The sequence below is a fragment of the Anopheles merus genome, unplaced genomic scaffold (assembly GCF_017562075.2).
Source record: "Anopheles merus strain MAF unplaced genomic scaffold, AmerM5.1 LNR4000189, whole genome shotgun sequence".
Classification (NCBI taxonomy): Eukaryota; Metazoa; Arthropoda; class Insecta; order Diptera; family Culicidae; genus Anopheles; species Anopheles merus.
Genome location: NW_024427769.1, coordinates 48,645 through 65,935, shown reverse-complemented (window position 1 = coordinate 65,935; position 17,291 = coordinate 48,645). Strand labels below are relative to the sequence as shown.

General features: G+C 50.5%; 3 protein-coding genes across 5 annotated transcripts; all 3 read right to left on the bottom strand.

Moving 5' to 3' along the window:
- Nucleotides 1-7,746: 7,746 nt before the first annotated feature.
- On the bottom strand, nucleotides 7,747-10,320 carry LOC121601813 (serine/threonine-protein kinase ATM-like). The gene is made up of 6 exons (XM_041930608.1): nucleotides 10,187-10,320; nucleotides 9,592-10,123; nucleotides 9,298-9,527; nucleotides 8,853-9,212; nucleotides 8,646-8,779; nucleotides 7,747-8,587 (listed from the first exon to the last, which is right to left on the bottom strand). The coding sequence occupies exons 2-6, from the start codon at nucleotides 10,085-10,087 to the stop codon at nucleotides 7,747-7,749; spliced, it is 2,061 nt and encodes a 686-aa protein (XP_041786542.1). The 5' UTR covers nucleotides 10,088-10,123; nucleotides 10,187-10,320.
- Nucleotides 10,321-12,878: 2,558 nt separating this feature from the next.
- On the bottom strand, nucleotides 12,879-15,156 carry LOC121601812 (protein PAT1 homolog 1-like). Its single transcript, XM_041930607.1, has 3 exons — nucleotides 15,120-15,156; nucleotides 14,095-15,011; nucleotides 12,879-14,021 (listed from the first exon to the last, which is right to left on the bottom strand). Exons 1-3 carry the CDS (start codon nucleotides 15,154-15,156, stop codon nucleotides 12,879-12,881), a joined length of 2,097 nt encoding a protein of 698 aa, XP_041786541.1.
- Nucleotides 14,451-17,281, bottom strand: LOC121601816 (Bardet-Biedl syndrome 2 protein-like). 3 transcript variants are annotated; one of them, XM_041930617.1, is made up of 3 exons: nucleotides 16,140-16,365; nucleotides 15,419-15,973; nucleotides 14,451-15,348 (listed from the first exon to the last, which is right to left on the bottom strand). In XM_041930617.1, exons 1-3 carry the CDS (start codon nucleotides 16,276-16,278, stop codon nucleotides 15,329-15,331), a joined length of 714 nt encoding a protein of 237 aa, XP_041786551.1. In that variant the 5' UTR covers nucleotides 16,279-16,365; the 3' UTR covers nucleotides 14,451-15,328. The 3 variants fall into 3 exon arrangements, with proteins under 3 accessions (XP_041786551.1, XP_041786549.1, XP_041786550.1); XM_041930615.1 differs by lacking the exon at nucleotides 14,451-15,348 and having other exon boundaries at nucleotides 15,819-15,973; nucleotides 16,140-17,281; XM_041930616.1 differs by lacking the exon at nucleotides 14,451-15,348 and having other exon boundaries at nucleotides 15,881-15,973; nucleotides 16,115-17,281.
- Nucleotides 17,282-17,291: the final 10 nt, after the last annotated feature.

Sequence of the window (17,291 nt, the reverse complement as noted above, 5' to 3'; positions counted from 1 at the left end):
AGCCACTGCTTGTTGCGATTGCTCATCATGTTTGCGTACTCATCGCGCTCCTCTGGCTGCCCGCCGCCTGCAGTGCTCGATGGCATTCATTGCCTACTCGGGATCGTTGCTGCTGCTGCTGCTGGAAATGGTTGCTGCTGCTTCATAAAAACCCGCCCTTGGCAGGGCTACTAGCGGGGCTGCTTTGTTCACGCCATGCCGCAAACGCTGAGCGTGCTGGCCGCAGCGAGCTGTCGGTTGAACGCGAGCAGCGGATGGTTTTGTTGAATTTCCTGCACCAGCCGCTGGTTGAACTGGTTCGTCGGCAGGGGCGTCGGGCTGCGCTGCATCAAAAATGGCGGCGGCCACCCGGCGCTGTCCCGGATGGCGAGGAGGTAGCGGCGGTGGCGGACCCTCTGTACCGGGCCGGGGCCACCAGAAACCCTTGCAGCGGGGAACCGTACGAGCAGCGCTGCGGGAATGCGGATGCATCGCCAGTTGTTGATCGGGGTCGAGTACGGTCGGGCGGCTAGCATGTTGTACGGCAGCAAACCAAGCGGAAGACGGTTCGCGTTGTTCAGCATCCTGCGACGGTCCGGGCGGGAACAGGGCAGCGGGGCCGCGCGTTTCGGGCGCCCAGCAGCGAAAGCGGCGGGGTGAGCAGCGCCGGTGGTACCCGTAACGGTGGTGCTCTACTGGCGAGGAGATCATCGGGATCGGCGGCTGCATACTCTTTACCTCCTTGGCGGGTGTGAAATGATCGCGAGCTTTCACTGGTGGTGGTGGTTGGCCGGGACCGGCCGGTGCGGTGTGCGGAATGGTTGCAGTGTCTGCTGCTGCTGCTGCTGGTGAAATTGGTTGTGATGGTAATGGAGTGGTGTTGTTGTTGTTGTGCTGCTGCTGCTGTGACATTTGCTTTTGCAGCATACTTTGATGCTGATTTTGCTGATGCTGATGCTGGATGATGGTTCGTTCAATGTCCTCCACTGACAGCATCTTCATGGGTGGGGAAACAAGCCGGTGGCAGTGAGGGAGGCGGTTTTGGCGGCAGGCCACCTCCCCCGATCGGATGCGCCGGTTCCGGTGGTCGAAAGGCGCTCTGTGTGGTGGCAGGGCAGAAAATGGCGTACCGCTGGGCCTATAATCGCTGTACGGTGGCTGCACCGGAGCCGAACCTTCGCCGGGCTACCCCAGATGCTCGGATCCAGCCATAGCTTGTTCGCGAACTCATCGCCAATGCTTTGGGCCACCACACTGCTACGGCCGCTCTCGCTGTTGTTGTTGTCGCTGCTGCCCCCGTCGTCCTCATCCTCCCCAAGGAGGAACCGGTTCGCCCCCCATTCCTGCAACTTTAGCCGCACGAGATGCTCGTGGATGTCCTTCCAGTCGCCCTTGTCCGCCGCACCGAACGTTTCGTCATTCAGGGCGTCATACTCCTCCTCGTCCGAGATGTCTTCTTTGCATCGGCGCCGCTGCAGCGGCGAATGCAGTTCGGCGGTGCGCCGCGGTGCTGCCTGGAAGAATCGGCGAGCTTCCTCCTCCTCCTACTCCTCGTCGTTCTCACCCGGCAGACTGGTATCGAAGCCGAAAAAGGAATCCATCACTGGGCTTTAGCACTGCATCCGTACGAACGGTTAAGGCGTACAACACAAATCACAGTTTTCCATCCAGCACCACCACCACACACACAGCAAAACTGGTTCGGGCATTCGGTTTTGGGGTCGAATGTCGATGACTTATGCATGCAAGCACGTGTTGGCGGTTTAAAATAATCAGATGATCTTCACTTCATCTACAAATACCGGGTGACTAAGCGCGTAAAAAAAAACAAACTGCACACATAACGTAAGCGGCATACTTACACACACTCTTCGGTGACCGGTCAGATTGTGCGGTATGGTGTACATCGCAAACTTGGGCAGCTGACGGGTCAGTTCAAACACGTGAAACTGCACACTGCTCGGGTAGCCGACGAACGCTTTGATGTGAATGTCCTGCGCATTGTCCTTGAGCGTCTTGAGCGGTATCAGTATGCGCGAAACGTCCTTCGTCAGGTGCGCGATCAGCGTTTCCTCCTTGAACAGCTGATCAGCAAAGATCAACACGACACGAATCGTGGTCGAGTTGTTGGTCGACACGGTGATGTCGATGTTCATATCGTTGCTATCGTAGCTGGTGAAATGCCGATCTGTAGCCGCGTGTTGGACGGTATGATGCCGACGTTGTCCGGCACACTCTGCACCAGATTGCTTTCGCTCGTGTTGCTCAGGATTTCCTTGTTGTACTTGATGTTGTTTTCGTAGTGCTTCAGCTCGAGCAGCAGTTTCTGTTTCTGAGTCAGCAGAGCGTTCATTTCCTCATCGGCAACGTTGTGCAACGTTAGCATGTTGACGCTTGGCGTCGTATATCCCCTTACTGGCGGAAAAGCAAAAAGAGAGAGAGAGAGAGAAAACAGGGCATGAAGCACGTGTCTCATCGTGTGAGCTGCAGGAAAGGGAGGAGCAAATTTTCATTTAGTTTACCCCATTTAATATTGCAATGCTCCTCAACCTACCCGCACAAATTCACGATCCGCGTACTTCGCGACGGTGTGCTGCACGGTGAAGTTACGATCCACGTCGAAGCAACGATGGTTAGCGGGAACGTTCCCGGGCGAGGTTTTCTGTTCGCCACCCGCAGCCGTCGCCGCCGCCTGTCGCGACAGCACAAACTGGACATATTTTTCCGCTTGTTGAAAGTAGTCCGAGCATAGCGACTTGATCTCCTGCGAGTGTCCTTCGGCAAGGAACTCACCGTAAAGGCGACACGCCACTCCCTTCACCATCGATCAGTGTACTTGGCGCTGTTCATTACTTCCCACGCCAACTCCTTCGCCAGCACCGGCTGGCCGGCACTCCAATTGAGCTGTGCATTTTCCAGCATCACCACCGACTGCACGTTGGCCGGCAGCTCCTGCTTCCGATCAGCACCACATTCCGTACCGCACAGTCCACGAAGCCTCGCAGGCGCGATTCGTGGATCAGCAGCAGCAGCGTGCTGTACACTGCCGGCGGTACCCATTTACGTTTCGCACGAATCCCGGCCGTGCTGAAGATGGACAGCCGCTGGGAAAGGATCGTTTCCAGCAGCGTGAACTCGCTGTGCGGCAGCTCGTCCTGTTCCCTCCACCGGTTCAGCAGGTCCTGCTCGCAGTCGATCTGTCTGGAGAAGTGTACCTCACCGAAGTCTTCGATCTGCTGCAGCATCCGCAACCGGCACAGCCCGTGGTAGATGTGTTTGGTGGATTCGATGCTGGTAAGCTTGAAAAGTTCGCTAACGGCACGCTGCGCTGCCACGATCGCACTTTCCACCGCGAGTTCATCGCGCAGCTGCAAACACTTGAGCGCTTTGTAATGCGCTCGCTCGAAGGATCGCGACTGTAGGAGCAGCGCGCTCGAACCGGCAGCCGGTGCTCTCTTCGGGACATTGGGACCAACACCGCCGTCCGCGTCGAATAGTACATTCCAGTCGGACAGCCGCCAGGCACACTCGTAATCAATCTGTTGCGGTGCGACATGTAACGATCTAGCCAAACCGTACAGTGAGGAGTCTTTCAGTGTTTGCAAGATGGCATTCTGTGTGCCCGCACTGTCCAGGGCGGTATCTTGCGACCACGGTGTGCTTGCATCTTGCATAACCAAGCATCTGGCGTAATTCTGCTCTAGACGGTAATATTCCATCCGTTCCTGGATTGGGTTGAGGAATTATTTAACTGCATCGTTTACGCCGATCGCCAAATGGCATGATTTCATTATGTTTTGCAGTTCCGGGTGTCGTTTGGCATCATGCTTGCCTTGCTCCTCTTCCTCCCGGTACCAGAGGTCACCATACAGGATGGCTTTAAAGTGTGCCTGACAGAATTGAGACGCTTGTGCGATTCGTAGATAGTTAACGGAAATTTTGTACTGTGGAAAGCTATTACAAACATTATTTTTTAGGAAAAGTATTAACAAAAATTTGTAAATTACACTTACCATTGATTATGTATCCGAACACACTCCACGATGGTAAGCATCAGTTGAATAGCTTTCGGGTCATTGAAAATATTGTGAACCTCATTTTGAATGGCAGCGAACTCGTTGAAAAACTCATTAATCTGCAAAAAAGGAAGATATATTCAAATGTTTCCTTATCATCCGTGGCATCTACTACTGTGCAACAAGAGCACTTACAAAGCTGCCCATGCTATCGATGATTGACTCTTCGAATTGCTTTATCGTTATCTGTACCAGCAAAGGGACAAGCTTCTCGACGAATGTCGTTTCCTGTTCGGCCAGTTTTTTAATCATCGTATTTCCCAAAAATGACAGCAACGCGGCTGACAGCTGCTGCACAAAAGCGCTGTACTCGATCCGTTCGTTGGCAAGCATTGGCCGCAACGACAAACTGCGTCCGGTGGTACGAGTGAAGAGTTTGATCTCTTCCGCAGAAGTTCCCAAAAATGGGTGCAGTGTTGGTAGTTTGGCTGTTAGAGATACGAATATGATCGAAGTTAAGATTTAAAATGGATTTCTATATGCAATTTTGTTTAGAATCTCACCCGCCAAAGCATGGAATGTTTTTCCGTACAGCATTTTGTAGCAAATCAGTGAGGCGTAGTTTGCAACCGGAACGTTTCTGTTCGTTATCAGCTCGTTCAATTCGCTCAGCAGCACCGCAGCACATCGTTCGATTGCTTCCTTCGAGTTGTTGATCTAAAGAGAGATAGAAATTTAAAATTTAATTGATATTGCTACTGCCCAGGGCTTTAAAGCTGTACCGTATCGTAAGCAATCATTTCTGCGTCGGATTTTAACAGCATTGTTCCCAGATCGATCGGTCCTATTTCACTCAAACATCGGAGAGCTTCCATCGATCGCTTGTCGAACGGGGAGCTGCGCACAACTTCCAGCAAAGTGTAGACTAACCGATGAAGCACGCTTCCCCATTAGCGCCCGACGATGCGCTTTGCTCGCTCAGCTCATCGCACAATAATTTTAGATCTTTCTTTTTGGTGGTGAGCTACAATAAAAAAATTAATAATTATATAACTTCCAAGTCACTCAAAATACAGCAAAAGCTTACCACAATCTTCAGCGCAGCCAAATCTTCGTATCTTAAATTGGGCAACTCAATCAGCGCCGCGATTTCTTCCCTTGGCAGCACATTTTCATGACCGATCGTTTTTTGGCGCGATATAGCAAGCCGCAACTGATCGAATCGTTCGTCCTTTGGTAGATAATTCAGCTTACCGATCGCACCCGCAAACGCGGCAGAGTGTTGTAAGATCAGAAACCGTAGCAGAGTTAGCGATTTTTGAGAAATCTCCGATGCCGGATCGACATTTTCCACCTCCAGCAATGATGACACTATGAAGTGCAAATGTTCCGAGAGCAGCTCGCACGCATCGCTAGATGCGACCACGTGCTCCAGGAACCGCCCGAAGCTGTTGAGCGTGGCAAGTCGTAGGGCGGGAAAGGAGGACAACAAGTTGCACAGGAAATACACCACATCTCGCACGAGATAGGGTTTGAACGCGCGTTCCTTCTGCTGTCCGATGTACTCTTTCAGATGGTCGAGAAACACCGTGTACTGGAAGAGATGTACCATTTTCTGCTCCGGTTCATCAGCCGCCCAAAGCCAGCGTTTGACATCCGTTAGGGTGCGTTCAATTGGTGAGCTGTTTTTAAAAACACAAATTGCTCAGCAGCGTGTACTTGAACGATTGCGATCCCCATACCGACTGTTTCAGGTGCTCGAGCGCCGTCGAGTAAGTGGCTTTGCTAAGCGACAGATCGGCAACGAAGCAGCTTGGCAGGTCCTGGTCCAACAGCTTGCCCAGCTCAACGTGATCGTTCAATCGGTGGGTGAGGTGTTTGATAATTTCCGACACGTAATCTTTAAGATCTACCGTGCTTATTATAGGGGCAAGTGCTTTGTGCATCCGACTAGCTATTGCATCATACTTGGGCGCCATCCCTTCACATTTGGCGTACTTGGGCAGAAGGAACGAAACACATTTCGGCAGTATACTCTGGTAATGAAATGGAAAATTGGTCATTTATCATTTTAAATTCATTCCAACCGAAAACATACCTTCACCATTTCTGCCTGCTGTACGCCAATCGATTTGCAGAACTGTTCGAACCGTTCCGGCTGCATGCAGAGTATGACGAAGGAAATGTTTTTCTTGAACAGTTGGATAAACTCTTCGATCGTGGCGATCTTTCCCGCTAGACGGAACGGGAAATGCAGCAACCGATTCCCTTTGGTTAGCCATAGCTCGAGTACGGTGTCCAGGTTAGCTTGAAGCAGCTGGCAGAAGTCGATATCGCTGGAGGTGCGCATAAGCCGTATGGTGTTTGCCATTTTGTCTAGAAGAAGGACAAAAATATGATTATACAATAATTAAACTTTAATTGTCAGCTATTGCTGTAACAACACTTACCATCGTTTACGCTTCCCAACTGAACGAGCAGCACAAAATCGCACAACGCGCGCCGACGCAGCATGAAGCTAATGCGAAAGATGCCCAACAGCAGCTGAAGGCAGCCGCTAATCACGTTCATTCTCTCATCGTTCATGTCCATCCCACCGTCGGTCGCTAGTAGCTCCTCGAACTGAATTTGATCGTACAGTTGCAGCTGAAACTCGTAAAAGCTGCACGGAACCGAAGAAAGGTCAGGATGTGACCATTCGAGCTGCATGAAGTGCAGAATATTCCTGACCGCTTCCAGCTTGATGCGATAGCTTGGGCTGCTCAGCAACGGCACCAATCCGTTGTAGATGCTCTCGTGCGTTGGCGTACGGATGTGCTGCGGGTAAGCGCGGAGCAGATACTTCACCTGCGCCAGTATCTTCACCTGCAGCTCGGTAGAGTACGTGTGTTTGGCGCACTGTTTTACGAACGAGTACAGCACGATCGTTACGTTGCGGATCATGTCTTCGTACGGGCTCACGAAGGCGGTTAAAGCTGAAACGGATTAAACACAATTTGAGAAGAGAGTTCAGTTGATCACAGCTACAATTAACTTACCACCGTACAGATCGATAATCTGCTCCGTAATGTCAGGATTGGTGTAGTGGTTTTTGCACACATCTACCAGGTTTCTCAGTACCCATACGGCCACCACCTCATGGGAAGTTTGCGCCAGCAGTATTCGACACAGATCAAACAGATAGAACAAATCCAAACTGCTGAACACATTCAGTTCCAACCGATCCAGCAGCTCGTGAGCCTCGTTCAGGCTTGGCCCTTCGTACTGCAGATATTCCGCTACGACGTGGAGGAAACATCGCTGCATTTGCTCTTCCGTGGCCAGTTTATCCGGCTGCAACACGGTCACGCACTGCGAATCCTCCCCCTCCTTCAGACTGATCTGCCCGATTGCCCATCGCATAATGAACGTGTGTTCGGTTTGCTGCAGCAGCTTCCTTACCGACGGATGGTAAGGGACACGAAAGATGGCCAACAATCGCTCGGCAAGGTTCCTGGTTTTGATGAGATTTAGCGTGGAGGCCGCATCGTTTTTCAACAGCCGCTCAAATCCACCGTTTAGTAGGTCGAACTTGAGCAGAACCTTTTGGTACAGTGGGCTCCTGGTGCACTGCTGCTCATCGTACGCGGCGTGCAGCTGCAAAATGTTGAGCATCTCCAGGTACAACTCCAAATCGTCGCAGATGCATGCCAATCCATCGGCTAGAAAATAATTCCCATCGGGCAGGATATGCTTGTCGAAGCTTACTACCTCACACAGGCGCAAAAAACAGTGGTTCGTTTATGTTGTAAGAGATTCGTGCGCTGCCTTGGGGTGATTCCGCATCAATCCCTTCCTTTTTGTGCTGCTCCAACGCTAGCAATTCCTCTAAACTATGGTAGCGAAGTCTTTGCTCGAGCGTTTGCAACTGCCCGTCTCGCTCCCGGTAAAAGGTATCGTGCACTCCGGCGTGTGTGTGCCGCTCTGTCTCATCCATTGCGCAACATGTAGTCACCACGCAAAGGATCGAAATGCGTGCCAGCGTCTTTGCGCTCAGCCGCTCCTTTGCGTGTAGTATCGCTTTCGACTGTGTTTCGCGCGTCTGCGGATAGAGATAGTTGAGCAGCTTGGTCAGCACACCGTCGACACTGCCGAGACACTCGGCGTTGCCCACCGTCTCCAGGATGGACAGCACCGTGCCGACGTTAAGGTTCGTCTTCTCCACGGCATAGGTGTAAAAGGCTTCCAGCACGGTGCTGTTTAGAAAGCCGACGTTCGGATACTTTCGATGGCGAATCAATAGCTGCAGCAGGAGATTGGATTTAGCGCACGTTCTTGCGGCGGTGTTGGTGCAGGCACGGAACGCAGCGGCTATCATTTTGGCCCAAAGCTCGCCAATCGATTCACCGCTGGCCGCCGCTGTGTTCAACGATCGATGGGTTGACTTTTGTTCGAACGCGAGCAGCACGGAACAGCACTGGTAGAAAGCATCATGCTCGTGCGGCGATTGTAGGCTCGGTTGCACATTGCACAACAGTTGCAACAGTTGCGCATAGTCGTCGCTAGTAAGTGCTGCCTCATATCTGTCTAGAACCGCAGAAAGGATGTACAACCTGGAGGAAAATGTTTATTAATGATCTTTTCTACATGAAAGAGGAAGCGTGATCGTACCAACGCAAATTAAGCTGATTTGGAGCAGTACCGACCATCTCCATGATGCTTTGCAGTTTGTTAAACTGTTTGTTTCGCTTTGCGGCCGTTTCTTCGCCGCTAGATTCCTTCCAATTATCCTCGTTCCAGTACACCTTTGAAAAAGGGATGAGTAAGAAGTAGTAATTTTCCCTTTAAAAATGCAGAAAAAAACTCAAATAATCTTACCGTATAACACAACCGGGCGGCAAAGTCAATGAAACCATCAGCAAAAGGGGCCTCATTCGAGCCAAAGAACGAACTCTGATCCCGTGCCTTCATTTCACTCGTCAGTATGTAATGATATTCGCGCAACGTTTTCCTTCGCGCTTCATCGTCCTCGACCTGCTGCAAACCGTCTCGGGTCAGTGGTTTGGCAAGGGTATGAGATTTTCCTCCCGGGTACAACATTATCAGCGACAGATGCATCAACCGGAACAGTGACACTTTCTGTTCCTTGCGCAAGTTTGCTTCCTTGTAAAGTTTCACCGTGCATGGAACGAGCGACTCCAAGAATGCAATGATCTTCGCCTTACAATCCACCGCTATCTGCACGTGGCGATCAAAGTGTGATTAGGTTTAGCTTTGAGACAGCAAAAAACCCACCTCGGAGATGGTGCTAAACGCTACTTACCGCTTCTGTTATGTACAAAGCTATGTTTATCAGATCGCATAAAACGTTACTTTTCTTCTCGTTTACCGCCTGGCGCAGGTGGACAATCAGCCGGCTCAAATAGTCCGCCAGCAGTGTTTGCATCGAGCAGTTGGCTAAAAATTTCACCACAGCCAGCGAGAGACAGTTGGCCGCCAAGTGCTTTGGTACGTGCGCTGTATCCAGCATCACTAAACAGCAGTCAAGAATTTCTGCAAAAAAAATCCCCGTTTAATACTAAATAAAGTAAATCAACCTTTTCACCCCTCTGCTTACCTTTCCAGTGCTCGTAGCTCACCGGCGTTAGGCACCACTTGGAGCACAGCACGAACTTGTTCAGCACGTGCAGAAAGCACACACCAAAACTGTCCCGCATCGCTTGATCGTTGATCGCGCGCACAAAGCACCCGATCAGCTGGCTGTGCGGTAGCTGCGGCGCATCCCGATCCATCGCCAGCTCAACGAGCTTGTGCAGCACCACGACGTAGTCGTGGTTCTTGCTCTGCACCTGGGTCGTAATGGCGTAGCTCTGCTTCTGTATGCCGTGGTAAGCCGCATCCAGCACCGCGCACCACTGCGTCTCGAACGCATCCGATGCCATGTAGTCGAGAAAATCGTCCTCCCGGTTGTTCAGGATGGTGCTCATCTTGTTGAACGCCTTCTGCCGCACGGTTACCTTCTCGGACGACATCTCCACCAGCAGCAGACAGAGGTCGCGGTCCATCACCGACATTCTGCTGCTGCTGCTGCTGCTGGACGAGGAAGAGGCCATCGTGGTTCGTGGGGCGTGGTTTGTTTCAAGTTGTATCTGTAAAGAAAATTAAAAACATAATTTAGAATTTATATAAAATAACCCTTATCTCCTTTTAACCTTCTTTCCGTAAATCCTGTTGGAACTTCTTGTTCGTACGAAAAGAAAATGCAGACTAATTTATTCTCTATTTCAATAAAGCCTACTACACTTCGTTTAAACTAGCGATGTTGCTATGATCACAACAAATCCTCCTTTAATATTGTGATACAGGGTTTTCCAATTGAGTTTAGACTAGAAGCATACTTTTTTTGAATAGTCGCAATAGATTCTTGACTAGCATCCTCTATTTTTGATTACGATCAATGGATTTTTGACTAGCAGCAATTGATTTCAGCAGGCCGGTTGCTGGCACGGAGTGACCAGATTGTTTTTAGAGGTTATCGGTAGGAAATCTAAAGCAAACTCGGTAATTTTCGGTAAAAACAACTTTTTATTCACTCACAAAATTATTATTATTATTATTATTAAATTTCAAATTTATTGTTGAACGGTGAATACTTAGAAAAATATTTGAATTTCGGTCAGAAAAATTGAGTTTTAGTGTGCTCAATTGTAAACCAATATTCGATCGAAAATCGATAGAACTACATATGGTCACTCTGAAAAACTTGTGCAATCTAGCTTTTGGTTAGGTTATGCCTGGGGGTCTACTACTGCATATTTCAATTCAGCCGTTAAGTGCTTTTGTGTTGTATTGTGCATTCATAAAATCAAAACAATAGCATCGAAAACCTATCATATAAAATATATCTTTCTTTGTGGATGATATATAACAGTAAAACAAATGATTTAATCAAATGAGCGGATGAAATTAAATATTATCCACAGATTATTATTCAAGTCAATCTGTCACACCGGATGTTATAAACGCGTCGCTCTTAGGCTGTCATGCAGGGACCTGCTGAAATCAATTGCTCCTAGTCAATAATCCATTGCTCGTAATCAAAAATAAAGGATGCTAGTCAAGAATCTATTGCGACTATTCAAAAAAAGTATGCTGCTAGTCTAAACTTAATTGGAAAACCCTGTATTGCACCATAATTCTACGCTAAAAAACACAAAAACTAACGACCCATTTTGCTCGCGTTCATAAGCATCATAACAAAAGAAACCCAAAAAAAATTAGTTCGATTTATTTGTTTGTTCTTTTTCGACAATTCCATCGTGGATATCTCCTTTTTTTGTTCATTTTTCTTAGACACATTTTCTCTATCGCATGTTTCGGAATTTGCGCTTGATTGCTTTTTAATTACAGAGCTTTTACATGGATAGTTTAACTCAATTGCAGTTTTTTTATGCTGCTCAGTGTTTAAGTTTATGTTCAAGATTATAGCCTAAAATGCTCATTTACACAGCTTTCTTGGCATGTTGGCTCTCTTCACATTTTTTAACCGTTCTTATATTGGAAAGTAGGTAGAGAAATCAAAGCAATTCAAGTGAGTAGTGTAATAGGTTTTAAGTTTTCCGAAAAGTAATTGCAGTGCCATAGTACATCTAGCTAGTACATTTGAAAAGGAAAGAAGTAATCGTGTAAAGAAGTTCAGTGAGTGATAAACACCAACGGACACGTGAAAAAGAGCTATCGAAAGATTAGTCTAAAAACAAGTTCAGGTAAATGCACTCAACTATAAAATTATGTATCTATAGATTTATGTACTACTGAATGAAGAGACGAATGTGTTTTAATGTTTCGTTTGATAGTGCCGTAAGCGGGTACGGACAGTTTTTACAGTGTCTACAGCTACTCTTTCCATTTCTCATTGCACGTGAAGCTTAATTGTGTAGAGGGCGGATGGATGTGACAAAGTGGCTCAAATGCAGTTTACAGGATTTTCCAGGGGTTCTAGCCTGGTTATAGTTATGAGACACTACTTCTTGACTCTTTCTAATTGGGAAGTGAACTTCACATGACGGAAATTGGACTCTATTGCACCCTTTTGGAAAGGTTCGTTGGAAATTCCTATTGGATATGTCCAACAAGGGTGCTATAGAGTCCAATTCCCGTTACATTTTACTTAAGAAAGAGTCAATAAAGTGTCCCACAGCTATGAGAACGCCTGGGGAAACCCCTGCCACATTGTACACATCGAGTCTGTCATCCTTGGCCAGTTAACTAACTTACACTACACTAAAGAGTTCGATTCGATCGATTTGCAATCCTATTCAAACCGCACGTGCTCTGTTTGCGCGAAACACTATGGGCGAAATTAAATATCAGCACGAGCACGACATGCGGATAACCTAATAACCTAACCGGGGAGGTAAGAGGGGGGGGCTTTATATGTCGTGCCCAAACTTAAATGACTATATAACACGGTTTGCAAAAGCAATATCTAACGATACCATTCGGTTCACAGGGGTTTATATGGAGAGGAGCATGGAATATATTCATTTCGGCGTGTGACAGAGTATACGCAATTCAGTTTACGCTACCCTTTTACACACACACGTGTGTTTTACATACGCAAAGCCTAATAAATAAGGAACATTAAATGATCATCGACAACTCAGTATCAGTTCTTCCCTTGCCACACTTTACAAGTGTGAGGTTGTGTGTGTGTGGGTGTGTGTTAGGCTAAAAACTAGTCTTCTCTAGATTTTCACATTAAAATGTATATGGTAATATCGCAATATTTCGCTTATTGAAAAGCAGATTGAGAGCAATTAAATTAAATTTAAAAAAACCGAAGCTTAGTATCGACATTAACGGGATTTGTTGGTTAAATCATCTTACGTGACTATCATTAAATTACCAATTCGGATTAATTATCAATGCGTTGCCAATCTTGGCGCCCGCTTCTGACAAACACGCCACACCGCTGCCGCTGCCGGTGCTGCTGGTTCGCTTGCGCATTTTCTTTTCGCGCAGCGCTTTCATCGCTTCGATCGCAACGGGATTGCCGAGATCTTCCAGCTTGAGCACCAACTTGTACAGCGTCTCGATAAGCAGCAGCACATGGCGAGCTTTGCGCTGGATAGCGGCGGGCGGCGGTTCAAGTGCCGGCACGCCATTTCCGTTCAGCTGGTCGCTGCCCATCACGTCGGCGTCGATGAGCTTTCGCGGCGCTATCACACTACCGCACTGCAGCTTGCCGAGCGAATTTTGAAATTGGAGCGGGGTATACGCTCGACCACCACCCGTCGGCGCTGAGCCATCCTTTCCCTCGCTACCGCCGTTCGGGTTGGAGCGGGATTCGGAACTGCGACGTTCGCGGTTCGTGCCGAGCAGCCCGCTCTTGCCGTTCTTCGACAGCAGCGACAGTAACAGCAGCTGGGCATGCTCCTCCGGCTGGGTGAACGGATGGTTGAGCTGATTTTCGCGATAGATCCTATTATCGCCCTCGCCCTTCGCCGCTGCCAGCCGCTGCTTGTACACGGTGAAATAGTAATCGTTAAAGTAGGGTGCGTCCGAGTTGAGCTGCGTCAGCTTTATCCCGATTAGCCACTGCTTGTTGCGATTGCTCATCATGTTTGCGTACTCATCGCGCTCCTCTGGCTGCCCGCCGCCTGCAGTGCTCGATGGCATTCCATTGCCTACTCGGGATCGTTGCTGCTGCTGCTGGAAATGGTGCTGCTGCTTCATAAAACCCGCCCTTGGCAGGGCTACTAGCGGGGCTGCTTTGTTCACGCCATTGCCGCAAACGCTGAGCGTGCTGGCCGCAGCGAGCTGTCGGTTGAACGCGAGCAGCGGATGGTTTTGTTGAATTTCCTGCACCAGCCGCTGGTTGAACTGGTTCGTCGGCAGGGGCGTCGGGCTGCGCTGCATCAAAAATGGCGGCGGCCCACCCGGCGCTGGTCCCGGATGGCGAGGAGGTAGCGGCGGTGGCGGACCCATCTGTACCGGGCCGGGGCCACCCAGAAACCCTTGCAGCGGGGAACCGTACGAGCAGCGCTGCGGGAATGCCGGATGCATCGCCAGGTTGTTGATCGGGGTCGAGTACGGTCGGGCGGCTAGCATGTTGTACGGCAGCAAACCAAGCGGAAGACGGTTCGCGTTGTTCAGCATCCTGCGACGGTCCGGGCGGGAACAGGGCAGCGGGGCCGGCGTTTCGGGCGCCCAGCAGCGAAAGCGGCGGGGTGAGCAGCGCCGGTGGTACCCGTAACGGTGGTGCTGCTACTGGCGAGGAGATCATCGGGATCGGCGGCTGCATACTCTTTACCTCCTTGGCGGGTGTGAAATGATCGCGAGCTTTCACTGGTGGTGGTGGTTGGGCCGGGACCGGTGCCGGTGTGCGGAATGGTTGCAGTGTCTGCTGCTGCTGCTGCTGGTGAAATTGGTTGTGATGGTAATGGAGTTGGTGTTGTTGTTGTTGCTGCTGCTGCTGCTGTGACATTTGCTTTTGCAGCATACTTTGATGCTGATTTTGCTGATGCTGATGCTGGATGATGGTTCGTTCAATGTCCTCCACTGACAGCATCTTCATGGGTGGAAACAAGCCCGGTGGCAGTGAGGGAGGCGGTTTTGGCGGCAGGCCACCTCCCCCGATCGGATGCGCCGGTTCCGGTGGTCGAAAGGCGCTCTGCTGTGTTGGCAGGGCAGAAAATGGCGTACCGCTGGGCCTATAATCGCTGTACGGTGGCTGCACCGGAGCCGGAACCTTCGCCGGGCTACCCCAGATGCTCGGATCCAGCCATAGCTTGTTCGCGAACTCATCGCCAATGCTTTGGGCCACCACACTGCTACGGCCGCTCTCGCTGTTGTTGTTGTCGCTGCTGCCCCCGTCGTCCTCATCCTCCCCAAGGAAGGAACCGGTTCGCCCCCCATTCCTGCAACTTTCCAGCCGCACGAGATGCTCGTGGATGTCCTTCCAGTCGCCCTTGTCCGCCGCACCGAACGTTTCGTCATTCAGGGCGTCATACTCCTCCTCGTCCGAGATGTCTTCTTTGCATCGGCGCCGCTGCAGCGGCGAATGCAGTTCGGCGGTGCGCCGCGGTGCTGCCTGGAAGAATCGGCGAGCTTCCTCCTCCTCCTACTCCTCGTCGTTCTCACCCGGCAGACTGGTATCGAAGCCGAAAAAGGAATCCATCACTGGGCTTTAGCACTGCATCCGTACGAACGGTTAAGGCGTACAACACAAATCACAGTTTTCCATCCAGCACCACCACCACACCACACAGCAAAACTGGTTCGGGCATTCGGTTTTGGGGTCGAATGTCGATGACTTATGCATGCAAGCACGTGTTGGCGGTTTAAAATAATCAGATGATCTTCACTTCATCTACAAATACCGGGTGACTAAGCGCGTAAAAAAAACAAAACTGCACACATAACGTAAGCGGCATACTTACACACACTCTTCGGTGACCCGGTCAGATTGTGCGGTATGGTGTACATCGCAAACTTGGGCAGCTGACGGGTCAGTTCAAACACGTGAAACTGCACACTGCTCGGGTAGCCGACGAACGCTTTGATGTGAATGTCCTGCGCATTGTCCTTGAGCGTCTTGAGCGGTATCAGTATGCGCGAAACGTCCTTCGTCAGGTGCGCGATCAGCGTTTCCTCCTTGAACAGCTGATCAGCAAAGATCAACACGACACGAATCGTGGTCGAGTTGTTGGTCGACACGGTGATGTCGATGTTCATATCGTTGCTATCGTAGCTGGTGGAAATCCCGATCTGTAGCCGCGTGTTGGACGGTATGATGCCGACGTTGTCCGGCACACTCTGCACCAGATTGCTTTCGCTCGTGTTGCTCAGGATTTCCTTGTTGTACTTGATGTTGTTTTCGTAGTGCTTCAGCTCGAGCAGCAGTTTCTGTTTCTGAGTCAGCAGAGCGTTCATTTCCTCATCGGCAACGTTGTGCAACGTTAGCATGTTGACGCTTGGCGTCGTATATCCCCTTACTGGCGGAAAAGCAAAAAGAGAGAGAGAGAGAGAGAAAACAGGGCATGAAGCACGTGTCTCATCGTGTGAGCTGCAGGAAAGGGAGGAGCAAATTTTCATTTAGTTTACCCCATTTAATATTGCAATGCTCCTCAACCTACCCGCACAAATTCACGATCCGCGTACTTCGCGACGGTGTGCTGCACGGTGAAGTTACGATCCACGTCGAAGCAACGATGGTTAGCGGGAACGTTCCCGGGCGAGGTTTTCTGTTCGCCACCCGCAGCCGTCGCCGCCGCCTGTCGCGACAGCACAAACTGGACATATTTTTCCGCTTGTTGAAAGTAGTCCGAGCATAGCGACTTGATCTCCTGCGAGTGTCCTTCGGCAAGGAACTCACCGTAAAGGCGACACGCCACTCCCTTCACCATCGGATCAGTGTACTTGGCGCTGTTCATTACTTCCCACGCCAACTCCTTCGCCAGCACCGGCTGGCCGGCACTCCAATTGAGCTGTGCATTTTCCAGCATCACCACCGACTGCACGTTGGCCGGCAGCTCCTGCTTCCCGATCAGCACCACATTCCGTACCGCACAGTCCACGAAGCCTCGCAGGCGCGATTCGTGGATCAGCAGCAGCAGCGTGCTGTACACTGCCGGCGGTACCCATTTACGTTTCGCACGAATCCCGGCCGTGCTGAAGATGGACAGCCGCTGGGAAAGGATCGTTTCCAGCAGCGTGAACTCGCTGTGCGGCAGCTCGTCCTGTTCCCTCCACCGGTTCAGCAGGTCCTGCTCGCAGTCGATCTGTCTGGAGAAGTGTACCTCACCGAAGTCTTCGATCTGCTGCAGCATCCGCAACCGGCACAGCCCGTGGTAGATGTGTTTGGTGGATTCGATGCTGGTAAGCTTGAAAAGTTCGCTAACGGCACGCTGCGCTGCCACGATCGCACTTTCCACCGCGAGTTCATCGCGCAGCTGCAAACACTTGAGCGCTTTGTAATGCGCTCGCTCGAAGGATCGCGACTGTAGGAGCAGCGCGCTCGAACCGGCAGCCGGTGCTCTCTTCGGGACATTGGGACCAACACCGCCGTCCGCGTCGAATAGTACATTCCAGTCGGACAGCCGCCAGGCACACTCGTAATCAATCTGTTGCGGTGCGACATGTAACGATCTAGCCAAACCGTACAGTGAGGAGTCTTTCAGTGTTTGCAAGATGGCATTCTGTGTGCCCGCACTGTCCAGGGCGGTATCTTGCGACCACGGTGTGCTTGCATCTTGCATAACCAAGCATCTGGCGTAATTCTGCTCTAGACGGTAATATTCCATCCGTTCCTGG

What these genes read in the sequence shown, in the direction of transcription:
- LOC121601812 (XM_041930607.1), bottom strand. Translation starts at nt 15,156, where the DNA reads ATGGATTCCTTTTTCGGCTTCGATACCAGTCTGCCGG. An exon ending in CTTCGATACCAGTCTGCCGG is followed by an intron (nt 15,012 to 15,119) that starts GTGAGAACGACG and finishes GCCGATGCAAAG; the next exon opens with AAGACATCTCGGACGAGGAG. An exon ending in CTTCCGCTTGGTTTGCTGCC is followed by an intron (nt 14,022 to 14,094) that starts GTACAACATGCT and finishes GCATTCCCGCAG; the next exon opens with CGCTGCTCGTACGGTTCCCC.
- LOC121601816 (XM_041930615.1), bottom strand. Translation starts at nt 17,281, where the DNA reads ATGGAATATTACCGTCTAGAGCAGAATTACGCCAGATGCTTGGTTATG. An exon ending in GTGCAGCACACCGTCGCGAA is followed by an intron (nt 15,974 to 16,139) that starts GTACGCGGATCG and finishes CTTTTCCGCCAG; the next exon opens with TAAGGGGATATACGACGCCA.
- LOC121601813 (XM_041930608.1), bottom strand. Translation starts at nt 10,087, where the DNA reads ATGGCCTCTTCCTCGTCCAGCAGCAGCAGCAGCAGCAGAATGTCGGTG. An exon ending in CTTTGTACATAACAGAAGCG is followed by an intron (nt 9,213 to 9,297) that starts GTAAGTAGCGTT and finishes CGCCACGTGCAG; the next exon opens with ATAGCGGTGGATTGTAAGGC. An exon ending in CCGCCCGGTTGTGTTATACG is followed by an intron (nt 8,780 to 8,852) that starts GTAAGATTATTT and finishes CCTTTTTCAAAG; the next exon opens with GTGTACTGGAACGAGGATAA.